General features: G+C 42.8%; 1 protein-coding gene across 5 annotated transcripts in view; it reads left to right on the forward strand.

The window, feature by feature from the left end:
- The window catches only part of LOC121612526 (neural cell adhesion molecule L1-like protein), a 55048-nt gene extending 37089 nt beyond the window's left edge, over positions 1-17959 (forward strand). For 4 of the 5 annotated variants that reach the window (XM_041945466.1, XM_041945469.1, XM_041945468.1 and 1 more), the window contains exons 21-26: positions 1196-1400; positions 2538-2660; positions 5722-5904; positions 12040-12219; positions 13461-13533; positions 17451-17959. In XM_041945466.1, the coding sequence (XP_041801400.1) occupies positions 1196-1400; positions 2538-2660; positions 5722-5904; positions 12040-12219; positions 13461-13533; positions 17451-17664 (978 nt within the window). In that variant the 3' untranslated portion in view covers positions 17665-17959. The remainder of the gene's footprint in view (positions 1-1195; positions 1401-2537; positions 2661-5721; positions 5905-12039; positions 12220-13460; positions 13534-17450) is intronic. The other variant, XM_041945470.1, reaches the window with a different exon arrangement.
- Positions 17960-24022: the final 6063 nt, after the last annotated feature.

Here is a 24022-nt window from a genome sequence, read left to right on the forward strand (position 1 = left end):
CTTAGATCTTTCTTCTAACACATTTTCTCGTTAGTCTCATTATATGTGAGACATTTCCTGTTTCATGCGTTTTTACTGTCCTGCGTCTTAATCAAACACACAGATGGACCACTCACCTACGCTGTGTCATCTTTTGTAAGTGCAAAGGCCAAAACCAACATTTTAATGGGCAGGATATAGCTGAGACAGAGATACAAAAATGCTTATAATGTGACTTTACAAGAGTGAATCTTTGTATTTCTTTAGGTGTTATATCCCAAATGTGTCAGGCTTAGCCCTTCCATTGTAGCATGACTATGTAATGCTGATTGTACAGTCAAACAGGACATTATGAGAGACACACTGGCATTAATAGAAAACTTACAATTTTCTAAAAATCGAGTTAAATTTGACAAATGTGTGTGTGTGTGTGTGTTTGTGTGTGTGTGTGTGTATATATATATAATTAGCATTGTTCCATTGACAGATTGACAGATTGTTCCCTTGAAACTCTATCTGTTTTGTGGTTTTAAGATTCTGAGTTTGTCCAACCTGAATCCCTTTCACTGTCTGCATTTCAAACTCCCCTAATTGCCCTTTTCTGAACGGTGTACCTTTTCTGGTGGTATGGTTTTGTCATTAGCCAGCTAAAAAACAGCAGCGCACCCCCTGTTGAGGATGAACTCAACGATGAGATTTCAGCATGTGCTCACAGAGGCACCTCAGTTTAGTTTTTTCAGAGAAAGAGAAACAGTCTTATGAATTAAGGCAGAAATAAATTCACAGATTACGTTTTTCCAGCCTTGTTTATTTTTTTTTTTATTTAACTAATGTGTAATTTGATCAAATAATGTGTCTAGCTATAATTCAATGAAAACATACTTTTAAATGTGGTAATATTACACAATATTTGTAAAATTATGCTTCTTGGCACATTTTTCCTTACTGCGCTCTGTTACCTGTATCACTGTTTTCATTGAAGGTATGTAGGCGTTTGACGGAGTGAAAATTGCAATGCGACTGTGTGAAGTAGCTATTTTAACACACACACATCTCTTGATGTTCAGATTTGCAGGTCATATGTGATGTCTGGCTTCAGATAACTGCCTCATTAAAGGGGAAAGCAGACTTATGTTGTGTCTTAGTGTTCTCTCCCTCCTCTCTGGGGTCTGCTCGCACTTGTTCCTCACCATTGTCCATTGCTTCCCTCTGTCAGGTTCACTGGTTGAGAAAACGGAGTCTGCTGAATCCCAACAAGATTTTAGATGAACGCCAGTCCATGTCTTTTCCTGGGAAGAGGACTCACGCCATCGTGCCGAGTCTTCAACCTTTCTCTGAGTACAGACTCACTGTCAACGTTTTCAACAAGAAAGGCAATGGGCCCAACAGTGACCCGGTCACCTTCAGCACTCCAGAGGGAGGTGAGGTGGCACAAAAACACACCGTTTGGAGGCTCCTCACACTTAAAAACATAAAAGATGCACATACAGCTTGCAGAAGAATCCATTAATGACATGGTGGACATTTAAAGTGAGTCAGACAACAAGACGAGGAACTTTAACAAAAACACACATTTCATTTACATCGAAGTCCTCCTCCACTCAAAATGTGTTTTGCTTATTGTTACCTCACTTGGATGTTTGTGCTTCACTGCGCAGAATAATAAGTGAGCGGAGTCTGACACTAGAAGGCTGTTTTGACTGTTTTCAGATTCATTTGTGAAGCAGGGAAAGTTTCTCTGTGCTCACCTTAATTCTGATTCGAAGATGCCGACCTACAAGCAAGAGCTGTGACATTGCAAAGTCTTTGGAAATCAAGCATGGCCCAGTGTGATGTGGATACCTGAAACCTCCAGTGCACATACACTGATAATGGGCTGTTCAGTGAAGTGGGAGACATTTTGTGCCCAGTAGTTAAACTTTAGAAATGAAAAACAAGTGCATCTTCATAGATTATGGATTTTCCCCTCAGTGAAGGGGAAGGAGTATATGTAATTTAAAAAATGTAAACAGGCAACTGAAACTTTTGTAGAAAATACGTCAGATAGAAATTACAATTCTATTTTCATACAGTATATCTCCAAAGACATTTGGAGGGGATCTTTGAATTTAGCAGATGTAGTCAAATGTTTAGCCTTAAGACCAGGAGCGACAGACGAAGTCATCAAAGGTGGCCTGATGAAGCTTTTCATGAGGATGCTTCGTCAGTGCTGCTGCCTTGTCAAATGACAAAGCTGCTTCAAACAGGCAAACTATCATTTGCTCCATCAGTGTGCTTTTTCATCTGTTTAATAAGAAAAGGGCAAAGAGGGCTCTTTAAAAAGTTTCAAGCATGAAAGAATAAATATCTAATATCAAAGAGACACTTGACACGAGAGAAAGAAATCCTAACTGTTTTTGATGTGACTGACTGTCTTGATTCAAGCATCCTAAAAATATTCTTTAACACTACAACAGACTGGCAGTCCAATGTGAAGTTTAACCCGCTCCAAATAAATCAAAAGCTGCCTGAGAAGCATGTCTGTACTGTAGATGCATTAACATTAGTGTCATTTTTAGTTCCTGAGCAAGTGCCCGTCCTGACCGCCTCCAACGCCCAGAAAGACTCCATTCTGCTGGTGTGGGGCCCACCGCTGGAGACAAACGGCGTCCTCACTGGTTATCTCCTGCAGTACCACCACAGTATGTACATACACAATGGTCTTTAACGAATAACTCATTGACTCACAGAGTGCAGACCTTGAGTGCTTTCATCAATAGATTACTGTTTGTAGTGTGAGGCATTGTGGGTGAAGTGTAAGCGGGAGTGTAGCTGCAGTGGGAAGACGCCTGGAGGGGGTGGATGTGTGATACGACAGTTTGCCTTTGAGCCTACAGGTTGATGCTCATCCGATGAACCTGAAAACATACTGCATACACTATCATCTGCCCCCCTCTTCTCTTTCCTCTCCTCTCCTGTGTTATCATACCAGACACTAGGTTGCACTGTTTAACGCTGAATACTCCACAGTGGTCTGCAGCAGCCTCATTGTTATATTCACTCATGTGAATATGTGTGATATGCAGCATGTCATGTATCTGGACATGCTGCATATCTCTTTTGTTTTCAGGGTAATCTGTGCTATGGGATTATGAGTTGACACTGCATTGAGTTATTATTGAGTTATTTCTAAACTATTGCTCATGTGGTAGTGTTTTGTATGAAGCTCTGTGATCAGTCGTATCAGCTGTGTCTTGAGGCTGAGATATAGTCATATAAAGGTATGCAGAGATGGAAAGAGTGCTGGAACGTTATACTAAAGTAAAAGTATCATTACTTTAAAGAAACTTTACTCAAGCAAAAGTACTTTTTTAAAAATGTGCTGAGATATAAGTCAGTGAACGTTACATTTTTACAATAATTGTGGGGTGGGTATCTGGTGGTATATCATCCTACTGTTAAATTACCATGACACCTTTAGGATACAGCTGCATTCCAGTCATTCCAACAACTGTAGTGAAACAACATCATGTGATATGTCCATAGACAACGGCCTTCCTACTCTTGTGTAACCTCACTAGAATTAAAAGAGGACAAAAGTCGGACAAAAACATAAACGACCAACAGTAAATAAAAAAGATCTATGGGCACCGACGCCTCCAACAGGCAGTTTAGGCTACAGAAATTAAATAACTGCTATTTGAACAGCAGAATAAAACATCACCAAAGTATACGACACAGAGATTTTAACCAGTGTTAGCACCACAAACACACACGTTAAAGCAAAGAGAGCTGCACACCGCGCAGCACGCACACACCAGGCTATGTTGCTTGGCAACACAGTGGTTGTTGATGTCCCTCTCTGTAGTTGTTGTATTCACCTGTCTCTGAGCCCCGTGCACCATGAAGTCCACAACCATCTTGGTTCAACTTCTCCACTCTGCCCACTCGAGCATTTTGAGCTGAAAGAGGCTCTGCAGTTACAACGTGATGGAAATCGTCAAACACAGCAGAAAGGCCTCCCGCATTGACGGAAGAAGTTCCTCAGCAGTGTAGCACATGCAGAAGTCACTGCTGGAGCATCCACAGTGAGCATTTTAGCATTTAGCCAAACTCAGATAAAGATGGAAAGATATCTGTGAGGCGTCTGCAATGCATCAACACATCAGTCAGACCGCGTCCTTGAAAATTCACAAAAAGCGATCTCTGCATGAGATCAAGTGCTGATTTGTATCTGATCTGGGATCTGGGACTGCTGGCGAGTGGAAACAAATATCAAAAATGATATTGTTTTGTATCCATGCACATTTCTAAGTGAATGCTGAAATCATGGAGCTTTCCAGGTTTACAGCGTATACCTGCCTATCGTGTAGAGTTCTGTAGAGCCCCCTTGGGGTCAACTGAGATAAAAAAAAAAGCCATGTTTAAATATGTGCTCTCGGTTTTCGGATGCACGACCACGGTTTATAAATGAGCTCGCAGAGTCATGATTTGCAATCTATGTGCATGGATTCTGTGGGCATGGATTGCAAAATATGGATTATGAAACAGAGAGCACGGTTTATAAATTTATTTAATTTATGACCCCAGGGGGGCTGCGTAGACCACACCACTGGGGATTTTGTTACTCTTCCTCTGATTTCAAAGCCTACACTCTCGCTGGCTGACATTTCTGAAGTCTTTTGTGTAAAATGTGAGGGCAGAGACAGCCCTTTGCCGCCTCCACCAGCACCCACAGAGTCTGGCCAGCTCTTCAATACACTCTGTCCCCTTCTCCTTTCTGCTTTTTCCCATATCAGATGTCAGACTCTACACAGATATTCCCGCACAATGCAGCCTGTGGGTGTTGGAGGTTTTTACTGATTCATCATGTAACTCAAAGATATTTCAAATTTAGCCGACTGTTAATTCATTGAGTGTAATATAATACATGTGGTGCCATATGCACCCCCAGCTGAGTCATGAAACTGTGGTGTAATATCAGTAGATAATGATGATGATGATGATGATGTTCACGAACATATATGATATCCAGTTTTCTGTGCTGCGAACAAACATCAGTCTTCCGAAGCAGCACAACAGGTGTGACATACATTTACATCTCATCTGCATTTCAACATTGGTACAGTAATGACATCAGTGTGGGGGTTTGGGGAGGGGGGTTTCTCTTCTTTCTACATCCTGCACACATGCTTTACCTTGATCTATAATGCAGGTTTGGTGATCATGCTGCTTGTGATTGCTACTCTTCTGATTTCCTCTACTGCTTCTGCCTTGTTTATTTTTTTCTTTTGTCTCTTTGTGTTCCTTCTGCTTCCACCTGTTCTTGTATTTTTTGTCTTCCTCTTACACTAGTGTTTTGTCAGCTTTTCCTTCATCGTGTCTCCCCCATTACCTCCTCCTCCTGTTTTTCCTTTTTCGTTCTCTCCTCCTCCCCTTTTCATCAGTTGCCACTTGTTTACCCCCCCTCCCCTCCTCTTGAGCTTCCTGTCTCCTCCTTTCATCTCCTCTCGCCTTCCCTCATAATGTATTCCTCCTCAGCTCACCTGTCACGACATGTACTGTATCTGCTACGTTCACTTTCTGCATGAGCTAGCATGACATCTCTTCATCTTCCTCCTCCCTCAACCGCTGACCCTCATTATAGCTCTGTTCCATTAACATACAACATGAGCCAGCAGTGATGACTTCTTCTGTGTCTATCTCTCGTAGGCTCACTCATGCCTTGTGAACTGACCTGACATCTTTCTCCTTCCTCTATAGTTAATGAGACCACGCTGGAGGTGGTTGATTCCCGGGAGATAAACATCAGTGTGGCTGACACCACCCAGTGGCAGCTTCAGGGCTTGAATGAGGGCAGCCTCTACCGCTTCCACCTCAGTGCCTGCACTCGAGCAGGTTGTGGACCTCCGCTGGCCCAGGAGAGCAGCACCATTGCTCAAGCACGTGAGTAGATGAAATCATTTGCATTGGCTTAAGTGTGAAAGCCCCACTAGTGTTTTTGAAACATGTGGTCACATACTACAGATAAGGTAGATATCTGTAGCATGTGACCACAGATATAGTAATTGCAGTGTAGTAATTCATACAGTCGAGATGTTTATGCTAATGATTTATGGTACTGTACCATAGCTACAGGCCTTTGAAAACAGTTGTATATTGTGTATGTGGCTCCAGAGGACTGTCTGTCACATGTGAGAAAATAACCCCTGATGATGTCATTGAGGTTATCTGGTCTTAGAAATAACTTTTTAAATAAAAGCCTGTGTTACGCACTTTGGATTTTGAAAGAGGTGGGTGTTTATAAGGCGTCAGCAGTCTACTGAAAAGGCTCTTTTCATTGCATCCTGGGAGTTGTGGGCTCCAGTGTTCTGGAGCTCTCCCCACACTGAATAAAAGTCAGGACATTTTACCATCTGATGTGAAGATTTTGATCTTTGCCTCTATTACATATTCCCGCCTCTATGAATTTTAACTTGTCAAAACAGTTTGGTCTTGAGCCATTTAGAGCTTTAAATAAAAGCCAAAAGACTTTCCTTTAGACATTGTCAAAAATATACAGGGAGCCAGTGTAGCTTGTCTTGAACTACAGGGCTGTGCTTCCTCTTTTTAGTTTTTAGTTTTCAGTTCTGAAGTCTAGCAGCAAAACAGTGAATTATTTTTTTCCTTAAAATAAAGCCAAATTACGAAAGCCTTGGTATTGTTTGTGATTTGGCGTCCCTACAATTTCTTAGTGCAATTCATTTATACACTGCAAAAATAAAAGAGTAGTCATAGTTTTCTGCCTTTTGAAGGGGATACAGCAATTGGCATCTTTAGCTACAATACCAGTTTTGATGGTAATTATATTTTGAAAATATTTAGCAAAGTTGTCACTTTTTGAGTCTGGAAAGTGAATGTCAGAAATCGGGGCAGGTTTTATACTATGGAACATCCACTGTAGGAACCGCCTTGCAAACAGCCTTATCATAAAAAGTAAAGGGCTCTTTATAAATGAAACATGGATCTCGAGGTCAGCTTTTCTGCATTTCCTTAACGTGGCTCTACAGCAGGCATGTCCAAACTGTTCCATAAAGGGCCGTGGGCTGCAGGTTTTCATTCCAACCAAGGAGGAGCACATCAGGCTGGACTCATTTAATCAGCTGAATTAGGTGACCTCTTGACTGGTTGCAACAAAAACCTGCAGCCACACGGCCCTTTGTGGAATAGTTTGCCTGCTCTACAGGATCTCTTTAGCACTCGAATAGAGTAGTGCATCAAGCTGATGTTCAGCCACGCACCCCTTTAATGACCTTGAGTATTCATCAGGTTGTTGTTCAGGGTATCATCCATTTCAGCCACAGGGCCGGTCTCACTGAGTGAATAATGAGCTGACAAGTTCAGAGAACAAAGCGTCTGCTGTGGATCCTGTTTTGGCCATGAATATTCTGTGTTGTAGCTGAACTCTTAGCTAACACTTTACGCTTGTTGTCTATTGAACCACATAATTTAATTCGGCCAATTTGGCAAGTAGATTGACAACATTACCTGCCACCGCTCAGATTTGGCTGAATTTGGCTGGTGCTCGTTTCAGCCCTGATAGTTAACAGTAAATACCAAGAATGTTTTTAGAATTTCGTGACAGTTCAAAGTTCCTGGAAAACCCCTTCCTCTGTTAGTTGGCAGGCAAAAAGATGTGAAGGCACGAGAAAATATGTGTCCACTATCTCTGAATGTTTTAATAAAAGTTATTCATTCCTCTCTGGCTTTTATATTTCCCTTGAGAGGCTTCGTATCTTGTAGGTGGATGTCCAGCCTGAGAGCCATTAGGAGCATTGTTTGTAAATATGGTTGAGTAGAGGCTCAGTGGGGAGATAAAATGGTTCTGTTTTGGAGCGCTGTCCTCAGGGCATGTTAGTCACAATGCAGCAGAGTAAATTTGTGAATGCCAATAGCACAGAGCAGGGGCAGCATTCATTTAGAAATGTTGTTGGGGAGTGATGGAGTGACAGTGAAAGAGTGAATGCAAGGGAGTGAGTGAGTCCAGACCATGAAGTTTGCCTTTTAGATTTCACCTTTGTGACTGCTTTTATTGTTTATCCCCTTTTAGTTAGGATAAAACAGTTGTGTAGCTTAAAAAATGTTTGGACAAATTACAGACTAGCTTACCAGAACAGAAAAAATAGGAAAAAAGGGCCAGTATCAGCAGTGTGTGTGTGTGTGTGTGTGTCCACGTGTCTTGTTTGAAAGCCTTGTAATGCAAAAGTTGAAGTAAGAGACAGGAAAAAAACACAGAATATGGGATGAAAAGTCTGTGAGAGAGAAGAGCAGGAAACACTGAGAGGGAACAGCTAACAGTCACAGCAGAAGAGCGTGGCAGACAGACAAATGTTTTTCTCCATTAGGTCTCATGAGATAACGAAGAAGAAATAAAGCGGACTGCACAGTCACCCAGAAATAACCATCTCCTCCAGAGATTAAATTATTTGCTCCCTGGCACAGCATTTGAAGACCCTAGTTGTTATCGCCAACGTATTTGCTAATGGCTTGAGCTTAATGTTTTAAAAAAGTTTGGTTAGAGTTTACTGCCGCTTTCATCTTCACTTCAATCAGCTCAGGGTTCAGCAGTCAGAGCAGGACAGCCTGCGTCAACGTGCAGCAGTGTTAATTGTTTTATATGTGTTCACGTTGGGGCACACAATATTCACACTAAACAATGTGAGAGCTAACACAGACAACAACACATTAAATGATGTGTGTGCCACACGTTGACAACTGAAAAATCTGAAAACTGTGTGACAATAAACCAATAATAATAATTGTAATTTGATATTCACCTATCAGATTCAGGTAAATCCGAGCCCAGTATTTCTTGTCGTCATGTGTTTAAGTACAAATCCTCCAAAATTGTTAAATAATAGAAATACATGTACATACAGTAATGGCAATACTGTATGTAGCTACAAGCTGCTGTACAAAGCATGTTGTATTCTCCCCTTTGTACAGAAAAGCAATAAGCAAACAGCGTTGTGATGAGAAGCTGTAGGTGTGTTTCACTTCCAAACCATATATGAACCACACGTGTCTTGTTGTACTGTTTGGCAGCTAGTATGCAAGAAATGAATTTAAAGTGGCTGTAATCAATATTTTGATAATGACGGAGAATGAAAGGAAGATGTGAAGGCTATGTGACAGTGAGAAAGGAGCCGCCCATAGTGATGAAACTCCAGAGAATTAGTACCTCAATCTGCGGCTCCCCTCGGCTTTACAGAGTTTTATAAGGAGTATCAGCTCATTCTGCTGTTCTGCTTCACTCTCACTGCTCTCACAGTGTCATTTTCAACCAAAGAAGGCTGCTGTTTTCAGTGAAAAAGCTCCAAAAACGCACTGTACACTACCTGCCCAGCACCAAATAGTAGACAGACACTGTTAGCGACTAGCTGGTTAACAAAATGGAGCATTTAGCAGCTAAAGCACCAGATATTTTCTTTAGAAAACATTCATCATTCATCAAGTGGTTAGAAACATGACTCAGAATGAATAATGCTGCTCTGTAACTGCTGGATGTGTTCTGTTGATGAACTGGTTGCAGAACAAGTTGGCAAAATGCAACAAAATGTGCAATTAATTTGTGTCCCTGAGATGTTGCTGCAATAATGACTCCTATTTTGAGTAGCTTCTCCATTTTCTGTTCAATACATTATGCAATGTTATTGTCCATCAGCACGACAATCAAGCAAATATATGCATACTGACATCTACTGAGTACACTGCATTTGTCATTAACTACACAACAGCTCAATCCCTGCTTAGAATTAGTGAGCTCAGTAATAAGGAGGACAAAGTGCATGATCTTTTTTCTCCACAGCGCCCTCTGGTGGTGCAGCTCCCTGCAGGTCAACTCAACACAGCCCCTCTAACAAACAGACGTCTCATGCTGGCATAAACCTGCATGTGGTTGTATTTGTGAGGATACACTGCGCACATATTTGCCTCTGTGGATGTGTGTGGATATACATGTGTGTGTGTGTGTGTGTGTGTGTGTGTGTGTGTTTGTGCCTGATCTATAAAGTGTAAAGCTGGCTTTCCATAGATCTGTAATCTTCTGCTGTGTTTCATTTTCTTTTTTTATCCCACTGAAGATTTGTCCTCGACTCCAGCTGTGGCCCCTGTTCAGAGCAGTATGTATCACTGCCTGCAGTCGCTGCGGCTCACTGACACAAAGTAGGGCTAGAGATAGACATGCTTGTAGGTGTGTTGACGTAGTGAGTAGCCGGTCATAGCCTCATCAAAAGTTCCTTTGTAGTTGTGCAAGCACACCTGAACATTTCCTTGTGATAACACGTTATCATGAAATGATAATTGCTGTTGGAGTTTACAATTCAGTGTATATTGTAGAGCCTGCTGCAGTTATAGTGGTTTACTCTCAGTTATCACTTGCGCAGTTACTGCTATTAATCCAGTTTCAGGTTGCTCTGACAATCCTGCTTTCTTGTAGTCTGTAGTGCTCGCTCGTTGCACAATATAGAATATCAGACCTGACAGCATCGTTGCAGGAATCTAACATCTGAGGCTTCTCTTTCTTTTCAGGCCACAACTGCTCTCTCTCCTTTCCCAGCTCTATCCCAGGCAATTCCACTCATCCTCCTTTAGGTATATAGCTCACTCTCACACATGCACAGCCAGTAATACCCCTGTGATCTCATCTTGATCTACCTCAACTTTCAACTAACAATGGGATTGGAGACACGGAGTCGTTTCAATCTATTCTGATATTCGCTCATAGTGGGGGGGCGTCAGGAAATGCCAGCTTTGCTTAAGAGAGAGTGAAGACTAGATGTCACTCACGCCCACGATCTCTATATCTACCCTTTATGAGCCAGAATCCAGCTCCACTCAATTAAGTCTGGGGCCCAGTGTTGCCTTTTGAACTGTCGTCTTGAAGGGTTTCTGCTTGCTGCACTGTTCTCGAGCTGTGGTGGTGGTGGTGGTGGGGGGGGACCTGTTTGCCTCTGCTAATCCTCTTTTCCTGCCTTCTTTCTCCTTTTTTTCTGTGCCTGTCTGTGTTTTCTGTTCCTCCTTATTTTCCTCCCCCTATTCCTTCTCTCTCTATCAGTTCCGGCCCTGTTGAACATAAGCTCTTACGTGAGTGACACCTTTGCCAAAATCAGCTGGACTGTCAGAGAAGAGCAGCAGGACTCGCAGCTTTATGTGGCTTACATGAATAACCGTAAGCTACTTTTCCTGTCCCCGCATTGCTGAACATTTACATGAATTTTAGGTGGCATCTTGTTTAGGTGTAACTGGGAAGGTTTTATATAAACATCTAAAAATATATTATAAGCCTAACGTCTGCATGGCTACTTCCATCATTTCCATGATTGCCACAGAATGTATTAAGATTTATTTAAAGTTATATATAGTGCAATAAATAGATTTAATAACTTAAGAACCATTTATGACTTGGCAACAGCTCTTCCTATCTTCTTCTTCGATAGCACGAATGCTAATACAGACTTGCTGCTTGTGCACTTCTTGTGCTTGGCTGTGTAGGTGATGGTAACTGGCGGATTTCAGAGGCTGTAAACACTTCTCAAAGTTTCCACGTGATTGAAGGGCTCAAACCCGGGGCGGTGTACACTGTGCGCCTCATGGCCAAGAGGCTGCTCGATAATGCTAGCATTTTTGAAGACGTTATCCAGACTCCAGTCAAAGGTGAGAGGAGAGAAAGGTGTCGCAGTCGATAGAGTTTAGTGATTTGACTCCTAACCCCCCGTAACAAACACACATATCATTGACAAAGTGATATTGACTGCTTTGAGTGTGTGAGGTTATTTACTTTTCTTGCATCTCTGTGCATTCGTTTTGTTTTTTTTCCTATTTAATATTCCTTCAGAAGAGATAGAGTGCTATCGCTGAAGGGAATGTGAGTCAAACACGATGTGAGAACATCTTCTCAAACTAGAATCCATCATGTTTTTCTGTTTTTCAGTCAAATATAAAGTTGTATGAGGATTGCTTGAGGGGACTGTCATACTCAAACATGCCGGTGTGTAAAGTCGATCCTTGAGCTCTCTGTCTCTTTGCTGTTTTTGTTCTCAGGTGCAGAGGGTCAGCAGAGCGACTTTTCAACCCAGGGCTGGTTCATTGGGACCATGTGTGCTGTGGCGCTCCTCACCCTTGTTGCGCTCATGGCCTGCTTTGTGCGGAGAAACAAAGGTGGCAAGTATGCAGGTACGCCGCCGCCGCCCCAGCGACAAGACATGTTCTCCATGGAAAAAGGTCAGTTAGTCTTTGACCAGGGTTGGGTCCCTTTGCTGTTTCGCTTCGGGAAGTGAATCAAAATTCTCCTCATTAAATGTCCAGCGCATGTAGAAGACACCAGTCTGACTCGTTATAAGCAGTCATCTCTGCATTTTCACCATTTTCTTTTTGGATGATAGTTTGTTTTGACTCTTGATATGATTTTGATTGACCTTCTGAAAGAATGAAAATGTGCAATGGGCCTCAACCCTGAACCCCACGCTGATTGGAATTGCACTATGCATGCATGTTGGACACCTATGTATGCTAACCCTGCCAAGCCTCATATCATTAACCGCACATGAACTGTCTGTGAGATGCTTGCAGCCAGTCTAGATTTAATGTGTATGAAATAATTTGCGCGACTCTGTTAGTTCTGCCTGGTACCTCTGATTACATTCCTCGTCAAGCCAGACAAGTGGGAACAGCTGGCTTTGTTCCACACCTCCCACCCCTCGCATGTGCAGAACTTCCTGGCTCTTCTCCTGCACCTTTGTGCTGCCTTGTATCAGAGCCAGATTCAGTCTCACTATGGTACCTACCTGCAGTGTGTCTCCTCACTCGCTTTCTTCCTCTCAGCCTGCCTTCCCGTCGTCTCCACACCACCTCACTTCTTTGCCTGCAGTAGCTTTTGACATGAAGCACTGAATATTTCATCAGCTCCTTTGGATTCCCCCTTCGCCCATCCGGCTCTTTTCATGAATCGCCTCTTTTGTCTCTCTTGAAAGCATCTGGTATTTTCTAAAGCATATTTATACAAAGAGGTGATATGTGGCACTTTGTGCAGACATACAGAGGAGAGGCTCTCAGTGTACACACTTGATATAATGTTTACACAGTCATATTTAGATGTTCTCAAAAGCATTTCGGTTGCTTTTTAATTTCAACTCTTATACGCACTCAAGTGATGTAAAAGTTCAGACCATTTATTCCTGTACACCTACTGAGCATTGATGTTGTGTTTGCTTTTGCTCCAGTTTCCTTGAATCGCCTGACAGAAAATCACTGAGGTTGATTAAAACGAGCAAAAGACAAATGTTACTGTTTGAGTTATTTCCCATTGGAAACTTTAAAGGCCGGCTTCTCTATAGATATTCAAATTTGAGGCATTACAAATGATTTTATGTCCCAACAGTGCAAGAAATATGCAATTACATCTGTGGATGAAAGTGCTGCTCTTTAACAGTGGTGCTGAAATGTCTGTCCTGCCCCCTCTGCAGTGAAAGAGAAGGAAGACCTCCACCCTGACGTGGAGTCACAAGGAATGAATGATGACACCTTCTGTGAATACAGGTGAGCCGTACCCCTGCTCCGCAGAGGAAGCTGCAGTGCCAAAGCGTGCTGAGGAAATGACATTTTTTATCTCCTGGAAATGCATTGTGTTGTAGCAATATTAATCTAACAACCATATGTTAAATATTTTTTGGATGAGGAACTCATTTGTCATGTGTCACAGTAATGTTTTTCTCTCCCATCCCAAAAGCAAACCGTGCATTCATGAGCTGTACCAGGATCAGCCTAGAAGCCATTGTTCCCATCACTTAATGGGTTAGGTAATCAAACTGTGTAGTTAAGAGTAGTGGGTAACAAACCTTTGCTCCCCTGTGTGTGTGAGTCAGCTTGGGTCTGTATGCATCAGCATATATATGTGTGTATGTGTATATCTATGTGTACAGGAAGGGTCACACCAGCTTTTACTCCATCAAGATTTCCCTGCACTCTGCACCAAAAAAGGATGAGATGTCATGAGTCCAAAATTGGCATAAACACACCCAAAATATACAGTCAGCTGTAATGACCTAAATATAAGAGATCCCCCTTTCCAACACCTGATTAGGAAAAAACTTCTTGAAAATACTTAGCCCTTTGAGACACATGTCATTGTGAGTTAATGTAGAATATCTGATGTTTTGAATGGGTTACTCTTTAATCCTATAATATAATCTGACCCAGTTTGTTAGTTAGTTACACTGTGTATCCTGGAGGGCTGGAGCTCGCACAAAAACAGGGAACTTAATGTTCAGCATGGGCTTCAGTTTAAGTGAATTGCAGGATGGAGCTAAAGATTGGTGGTAGTGTGACCCCACTTTACAACCAAGACATTTCAACAGCTGTAACGCTATTAATTATTGAAGCTCTCAGATCAGCTGCCTGCTGAACCTGTTAAGGTTATGTGTTAGCCACCGCTAATGCAGAAAGATGTATTTGAGGAGATATTATTGAAACATGAAATGCTGCTGCAGTGCCTCTACTTATCTTGTGTTTGGGCAGACTTAGATTTACCTTCATACCCTGATTCACATTGTGAATTATTAGTATAGTAACATATAGTATCACAGTATTGAGTGGAGTATTTCTAATTGCAACAGAGGAAGCCTCACCTGCAGACATTGATTCTGGATGTACGGTAATTGCTGATGAAAATGTCTTATATTCAATGAAACAGGCGTAAACTAAGCATGGCAAATGCGTAGAAAAACCGAGCCTTTAAGCCCAAAGCAGACAGCTGTTGTACTTTATAATAGCTGTTGAATTTCCATTGTTTGCATTGTTTAGCTGCTACGGTGACAGTTTAGAGAAATCGACTGAATCCCATTTTGCTTGACAGCACTGCAGCAACTGTGTGACAATGGCGTGTTTGTTTGTGCACACGCAACAGAAATCACCTAAAATAGCCTCTTCTGTCTGCTTTGATTCTGCTCGTCATCATATTATTCAGAACATGATTACTCACAATTGTGTGGTTGCTGCCAGTTGCACTCCTGAGTCTCTTGCCAAGACTATAATTCTGTTGAACAGAAATAAAAGCATTGTCTACAGTCCTGTTTATAGATTGTGGACTATGTGACTGATTATAGAGTATTTTAAAGATATCATGAGAAAGTATTTACTGCCACATAGCTGCAGATGACAGCATTTGTTTGAATTGAGAGGGGTTGTCCATCAGCAGATGCTGTATTGTTTTCTGTGAGGTTTAACACTGATGGAAAGTGCCAAGTGTTGCTGGGCGATAACTCAATATTACCATACATTAACCTTCAGTGAAGCAGTAAAATGATGACATGATTATTTTCTGTTATTGTTCTGCTGTCCAAATTAATAGTACGAACAAGCTGCAAATGAAAACAAAAATTGCGGTGAAGCGTGGTTTATTGTATTGAACAGCAGTTTTATGATGTTGTGTGTAATTTGCCATGTCGTGATATATACATCCATTATCAGAAAGTATTAATATTGTGGTATTGATTTTAGCTGTGATCGTGAAGTTAATTTAGGAGCTGATCAGGCGGGAGAAGCCGTGGTAATATATGAGTTGGTGCAGATGTTTGGCTGCGACTATCTGTTTAGAATGCTTCTCATGGTCCGTTTCATGAGGCTGTTCTGACTACTGCCCCCCCAGAGTGCCCTTAGTCTTACTATGATGTTGTTTTCCTGGCTTTGGAGCTGGATTCAGGGCTCTCTTGTGCCCTTTGAATCTCCGAAGGCAATAGACCACCCACTGGTATGCCACGTGTCTGGGGAGCTGACAAGTGGTAATTATGCTTCAGACGATTTCTCTTTGGAGACAGCCCTCTGCTGCCCTGCCCCTCTGTCCACTGCAAGAACAGCAGGTGTCATAGCAGGAGCAGGCTGGCCGACAATGTGATGCTATTTTTTCCCCTCAGCTAGTTTATCTTTTGTTTTGTTTTCTTTACCCCCGCTCCTTTTTTCCATCTCATCTTCTTATATTTTTTATAAGCAACTTGGGAGGCGGCAGCAGATGTAGTGAAGTTGTCCTCCAGACACCTTAAAACTAAAATAAATACAACTTCAGGTGCAAAGAGGTGTGTGTGTGTGTGTGTCGGGGGGATCCTCCTGCTACCTGAAGTTTCTGTGTTGCCCCCAAGCCAAGTCAGCGTGGGTCAATGGCAAGACAAATTCAATTACCTTCTTCCTGGTGACGTGCCTCCATCGCTCGTCTGTTTGTGAGGCTTAAGGAAAGCCTTTTCACGGCTACAGCTGAGACTGAGCTGGATCCCAGTCTTGAATGAGAGCTGGGGCTCAAAAGCACTCAGCCCCATTTTATCACTGCATTCAAAGTCACTGTGGGCGGGCTGCAGCGGCTGTGGCATTCCTCTGCTCTTAGATAACAGCCACTTATCTTCGGCACTCTAGAGTCGTCAGAGAAAGAGGGTTTGATAAGAGCTGAAATGTGGACCTTATGTGGCTTGCATGGTAAACGGCCTCGTGAAATGGGACAGATAAGATTGGTTATTAAAAATCCCTGTGAAGGAGACCTGATTTGTAATCTTACCTTGAACCACGTCTCTGTGCTTAAACGCTGCTCAAAATGTCGAGCCTGTATTTGACTCAGGTGTCAACTACAGTACGCCTCAAATGGTGCTATCACACAGCAGCCGCCTGAACGTCTCTGAACGCAGACGCTCTGTGTTATGAATACTAAACCAAAGGAGAGGTGTTGCAAAAACATGCGTGGTTTAGGGAATTAGAAAAGAGGACAGGGAGGAAAAATATCCTCAGTGTTTTGAGGTGACCCCGCGTCTTGTAGTGAGACACCTGCGAGTTGGCCGGTTGCCCAGCCTTAAATTGGCATCTAATCTCCTCGGGCCGCGTGCGGGCCCCTCGGGAATACCACGAATGACAGGCTGTTTGTCTGGGATTGCATATGCCCCACCTCTTCTCCCCCTCTCCCCTCTCCCTTTCTCAATCACACACACACACACACACACCTCCCACTCGACTTCTTTCTCACTGCACTCTGGCAATTTCCATCGCTGGTTCTAAAGAGATTTGAAATTGCCTTTGGTCCTGAAGCCTTGGCAATTAGCAATTAGTGAAGTGATTGTAGCAAGCCCTCCCCGTCTCCCTTGTGCTCCCTCTCCTGCTGTGCAGCCGCTGCATCCGCCCCTGCCTACCGCCTGTAGTGATGTATTGAAACCATAAGAACTGAGGGTGAGCATGTATCTGTGTGTGTGTGTGTGTGTGTGTGTGTGTGTTAGAGCAGGCCAGCATTTAATAGTCTACATGTACTGTACAAGGTCTGTAGGTGCATGTGCATATGCTTTCGGTTATGTGTGACATTGTGTGTGTGCTTGTGTGTCAGACGCGGCCTCTTAGGGTCCCGTGTGTTGCTACTGAACATCCGCCTGATGTGTCTATGTGGTGCACTGCTGACCCTGGCCATCCCTCTCTGTTGTTGTTGATGGCAGTGACAGCGAAGAGAAGCCACTGAAGGGCAGCAGCTTGTGTTCCCTGACTGGCGATGACGCGGTGGGAGACGGCGTCAGCAGAGACAGCCTGGTCGACTACGCAGACGGTGAAGGAGAATTCGATGAGGACGGTTCATTTATCGGAGAATATTCCACACGCAAGCACGGAGGCTCTATTAGCGAGCCCAGTGGACCCCGGCAAGTCACTGCATAAAGCCAGGCTCCAGTTGAAGCGGTCCACTTCAAATTCTTTCAAGATACCATTTAAATTCAGCTTCCCTGGCATTAAATATAGCTTGAATAGCCAAATATGGGGCAATAAAAATGACTCAAATGTGCAGAAGTTTTTTACAGCAGGGAGAAGTTTTGCCCAGGGACCAGAGAGGAAAGAATACACCATCAGTGTGAATACCATGTGACTCTTTGTACATACTGTAAGAGAATGACCTGTATCGTTTGAGTGTTTCATGATTTTATTAATGATAATAAAGTGTTTTTTGTACCTATCAGCCACAGTCTTCAGTGGCGTACATTGCTTTTGTTCTTTCACAATAAATTTGTTTAATGTAAAAAAACATCGACAATGTCACCAGAGGTGTATTTTATTACACAGTGAATGGAATAACACAAAGAGTAGACGCACATAATGCATCTACAACAGGCAGTCATTCATTTATCACATAGGACAGCACGTCAGCCTTCATGAAATGGAACCAAGACCTCGTCACAAACGCTTTACTGTATATTTTATGGATATATTTTGGATTTTTATTAGAATGCAAACGTGTGAAAGTTGATTATTTGTTTATAATTGATATGCTGGTGAAACCTTTATATTACATCAAACATATTTTTGCACTGTTTCATTGCTCCTATCAAAGAAGAGACAACAACGTAAACAACATGAGCCCAAGAACGACTTCACATCAAATTAACTAACCGTGCTCCCGGTTTGCTGGGGGAATTACAGCAGGGATCTGCTGTTTTAAGTTGTTTAGCAAGAAGGCTAAAGTAATTTATTTCCAGAGCGTAATCATGAATAAATTTATTTAAGGAACTGGTCAAAACTCATTTGTGAATGAAGCTTTCACCTAAGATCCTCCCCAGTACTGAGGAGGACGTTTTGAAACTAAAGACGTTTTTAATCATGCGTCTGTGTTCTGCTGGAGATCACAGCGTGAATCACTCTATTTATTATCTTGACGTTGTTCATGTGGGACGCTTCCTTCCTAGTTTTTGTGCTAACTTGGTGAAATGATCCATCACTTTCTATTTGCTGCTCCTTTTCTCTAATTTAAAAAGCACTCACTTATACGGTAAGCTGACTCTCAAGTTAAGATGTCCTTCCACTGAACAAGGAATACATTATAAGAAAAAATCCGTCCTTGGTGCTTAGCTATTTCCAAAATTATGCAGCAAATTTTGTTCACAAATTAAGCACAAAGTGATGCTGGAATGTTGCAAACATGGCTGAATTAAGCTTGTTATCCTCAAAGGTCAAACACATTGCAAATCCCCAAAATATTTTCCCGTTATCACTGCGATACATGCAGTGAATCCTTACATGCATAATGCATGTCCCTAAAATATTCATCAAGGATATAGCTCAAATATAGTTGAGATTTGACCTATCCAACAATCTTACTTCAACGGATGCATTAAAACAGGATATAGTGGGTGGTGCAGGCTAGAAAGTGCTAAATGTTTCATTGGCTACAGGCTTATTTTTCATGTGCAACATTCACCACTGAACTCTTTTAAACACAAATGCCTTTTTAAAAGCAAAGACGATTCTTGAAAACCAAAGAGATCCAGTTGGATGTGCAACTTTGCTGAAGAAAAAAAAGTTACTTCAAACCAAAAAGAGCAAAAATGGTCATGTGGCAGAAAGTTCAGCTATAAAATATAGTCAGCAGTGTCGTCAATCTCTTCGCCATTTCTGGGAAATCTGCGTCCCATTATTTGGTTCAGATAATTGGAGCCAGGTCCCATGGCTCCAATTATCTGAACCAAAACAGTGCTCACTCCCCTCCAGTTTCTGAGGGGAAAATATAGCAGCTTTGATGAGGCTGACATCCCGACTAACAAAGAGGGGAGATGATTGAGTCATCTGTCATTTGGTGGGAGCTTCTTTAAATCCCTCAAAAACGGCCCAGCTACCCCTCTTTCTTTTTTTATCCTTTCAATAAAAAGCGCAGAGGTTTGAAAGAAAGTTTTCTTTTTGTCATTTACCGTATTTGTTGCTCCCAAAATGAACCGAAACTATTGTGACTGAGATTGAAATTTATAATTTACAAAGAATAAAAGTAACAGAAGGACAAACCATTACAAACCAATGCTTATTTTACTTTATTTCACCTTCCCTAGATCCTCTCCCCTTATCTCCCACTTTAAATTCACAGCCTCCTTGCCACCGTATAGTCTGTCCATAGCCTGGTGATTATAAATAGGCATTGTAGCTGTAATCAAACCAGACTTGGGACAGTGGAGTTGAAAAGCACTCCATGCCTCATGGCAAGATAAAGGTCATTTAAGGAGATAATCCCTGTATTGTAGGGGATTACGCCCTCATCCGTTTTAAAATTGCTTTCTCTGTGGAACATTAAAACCTCTAAACAACAACAAAAGATTACTCTAGTCAAAGCCTCCCTGAGTGTCACACAAGCCGCTTTTTTGCTCCACTAAATCTATTTTGAGGGCGTGCAGGTGACCCTTTCAAAAGTCTTTATAGCCTTTGGAATGAGCAAAGGTCAGGATGTTAATATCACCTGAATCCTTGCTGAATGGAACAGCCTTGTTTGTTGCATGATGTTTTGCTCGTGTTATCGCCGGTGGATGCTGCACGCTCGGACACAACCTCGCGCGCATCCGAGCTCAAAGCGGATCGCTCCCTTTCAGTCGATTTGATCGGAGCTGATATTTAGGCTAAGTGCCCTGGAAATTGCCTGGTGGGAAGAAATCGATAGCATGCTCACACACGCTGTGAGTTCAGCCCAATAACCACGGGCTGTAACCACTCAGTGTTGCATCAACTTTAAAACCAGCTGAAGATGCTGCGGGGACGGGACGCTGCAAGGCCTGCAGCACGCAGGGAAGATCTGCAGTTTTCTCAAGGTCTGAGGTATTGAGTCTATGCTGTAACTACCCAGTAAAGAAAGAGGTAGCACGATGGCCATGGAGATCTCATCAATAATGAACACCGCCGGGTTCACCGAGAGGGGAACCATGACAGGTGCTACAGGAGATGCTCTTATCAAAGACCTTCTTCTCTTTGGCGGCTTTTGAGGGAATGCCGTTAAAACGTTTTCAGAGGAATCATAACGGGAGTTAAACCAGTGTCACGACTCCTGTTTTTTTCAAAGGGACAGCAGCCAGTCGGTCCTATTGAGAGCCACACATAAACTCTCTCAAGGACAAGATTCGAGCACTTTACCAGAGAGAGGGGTGAAGGGTGGGTGGAGAAAAAGGGCGGCTGAGTATTGAAGGTTGCTTGATGGCACACTATTCAGCAACGCTGCTGATGAAGAAAAAGAGCTCAGGAAACGGCCTCGTGACCTTGACACGCAATCAGAATTAGTGTTTTATCTTCCATATTCCTCCAACGGACTTCACCCTCTGTCTGCATTTTTTTTTTTTTTTTTTTTTTTTTTGCAGTAAATGGATGTGGGATGAATACCCGGGCTTAACCTTATGGTGAAATCCAAAGCAGACCAACAAGAAAAAGGCGCCGCTGTCGAGCAAGACATCACAGTCTAGACGGGCGCTCGAGATGTGGTTTGTCTGTCTTTCACAAAATCCTTCTAAAGCGCAGGTCCCATTGATTCTAATTTTAAAAAAACAAAACATGAATTTAAATGCATACATACACTCGCCCCAGTCACAATAACACCCTGAAAACTCCCACCTAATTTACTGTAGGCCTCAGGCATCCTCCTCCTTTTCTGCTCATTCTTTTGTCATCCCAACATGGTGCTACACTCACGTTCTGCTAAAATTTAATTTGTCTCACTAGAATGCAAATGGAATGGGATGATTCTGCATACAGAGAATCCTTTTAGAGGGCTATTATTTCCCTGGTAAACTGCTTTAGATGCAAGCCCAGACACTCTCAAATGCCAGCCAGCAATTGAGTAAATGTGTGTGTGTGTGTGTGTGTGTGTGTGAGAGAGAGAGAGAGAGAGAGAGAGAGAGAGAGAGAGGGTATGAGTCGAGCAGGAGGAGGCAGAAACACTCAGCCATGGCAGAAACTAATGAGACATGCATTGGTAATATGATTACAAAGTCAGCCTGGCTCATGTCGGAGACCAGGGGGGCACTTTAGAGACATCTGCACAGGACAAAGTGGACACCGGGAAGTTCAGCTGTACTGCGTCTGCATCAAATTACTGTCCCTGTGAGTGAGTGGCAGCCAGTGCAAACGACGGAAATGATGTTCACAGTGGGTGCCTTCTAACTACAGCAGAAGGAGTCTCTGCCTGTCTGTCTGTCTGTCTGTCTGTCTGCCTGTCTGTCTGTCTGCCTGCCTGCCTCTCTGTCTGTCTGCCTGTCTGTCCGTCCGTCCTTTGCTTTTCTGCACAACCTTTTCATCCAATCGACTTCACACTTGGTGGGTGTGTTGCTGAGGAGGTGCTGTGTCGAGTGCGAGCTCCTGAGATCTGTGGGACATATTTATTAGCAGTGTGAGGTACACTGTGTAGTGTAGTGAGAGGGGACCCCCACTGTTACACCACCACATGCACATGGCACGTTGGCTCCAGCTCGCTCTCCGTCACTCGCTACACTACACTCAAGAACAGATGAAGAAAGAGAGGCCGGAGAGGCCGGAGATATTATAATGGAGCAAAATCTTGTAAGTTTGTTTCCCAAACTTAACATTTCAACATGTCAGCAATATAATTTGAAGGAACACTTTCGTTCCCAGTAATAGCCTGGTCCCTCATAGCTAGCTGTTACCAATGACAACAACCAGTTGATTATAATTTTATGATCATGGCAGTCCAGTAAAAATAAGCCTTAAAAGCCGAGGCACACCCAAAGTAAACTGACAGCTTGTCTTGAACCAACTGGAGTACATGCATGGTTCACATTGTGTTCAATATCCCTATTTGCACTGAAATCCTTGATTTGAGGTGCCTGGAGCCGTAAATAACAGACTGAAGAGCCATATTGGCATGTTCAGAATTTCACTGGCTATTCAAATTGTCAGTCATCTGCAAAATCGGTTGCGATTGGCTTGATACAAGAAGAGAAGGAGGCCCATCTGTTCAGCTCACACTGTTATTGGCTTCTCTGGGGGCGAACATCAGCTCACCACTGAGGTGGGTAAAATCCGGGGCTCGTCTGCAGAAGCCGAATGGAGCTTTGACGTCGCCGAGGTCAAAAAGTGTTTGTGAGAGCGTTTGCACTGACATGACGTATACTCTGGCGTTGCTAGGGGAGGCAGCTCTGTCATGGCAGGTGTGTTGCTCAGGGCCCAAGGAGCCGCAGTGTCAAGTGTGAAGTTGTCTGGATGAGTGGCTCTCGAGAAAGCTGCGAGCAGCAATACGAGAGGTCAAGCAGTGCCAAACAGGCATGCTTTAAACGGGCGCCGTGCTCGTTCAGATAATGACAACACTTCAACACTTCATTTACACATCAACTAAATGCATCTCGATTTGAAACAACCCGGGCGCGCGTCTCGTTCGGGCCCTTTTAGGTCAACACGTCCTGAGGTTGATCCAGCAAAGGATTTCATCTAGACTACTGCTGGAGGATTAGATAAGAGACTTGTAAGTGCTGTGTGGGTGGCGAATAATTCTCACCTTCCTTTCTTAGCCCGGGGCTGTCAAAGCAACAACTTGGCACAAATCACAATCTACACACAATACGTGAGTCTGCTCAAAGTCTCTGCGACGGAGCCACGTGAAAAATGGCATCCTTAACTTGCACAGCAGAAGGAACGTAATCAAAAATGGCTTTCTTATTTGTTCATGTTTGAACACTCCACCTGCTCACCCGCAGTGGTGTTTTTAATGTTATTTTTAGTGCATCAAAATCCTTGTTAATAATGATTCAATTGGTCTATTTTAAAAAATGTCAGAACTCAAAGTGCAGCCGAGTGTGTTCCTTTTTTCTTTTCCTTTGTAGGCAGTAATCAAACTCTGGTATTGTACAAACAACCCCCCGAAAAGACAAATTGAGTTTGAAACCTCACCCTGATATTTGCTTTCAGTCTCTTTATAGTACGAAAGGCTGGCGGCGGCGAGAGAGAAGCAGAGTGGACACAGAGCGCGTGCATCTCCTGTACTTTACAAACTAATTAAATGGGTTATTTCAGCTTGCTGACATTTGTTAATAAGCAAATGACGAGCAGCCCTGGATATCAAACAGACGGGAGAGATGCTTCAATGTCAATTTTTAGTTTTCCAAAGCAATTCTTTTTCTATGAATTTGTTCCTGCGGTGCGTTTCTCGTGGAGCACTCCTGAATTATTCATGACGCCTTCATTAAAACACCTTCATTTGCATAACACACAGGGCCGCGTAAGATGCATTACGGCTTTTGATCCTGGTGTACATGTCAAATAATTTAAC

This window comes from Chelmon rostratus, chromosome 10 (assembly GCF_017976325.1).
Source record: "Chelmon rostratus isolate fCheRos1 chromosome 10, fCheRos1.pri, whole genome shotgun sequence".
NCBI classification, from domain to species: Eukaryota; Metazoa; Chordata; class Actinopteri; order Chaetodontiformes; family Chaetodontidae; genus Chelmon; species Chelmon rostratus.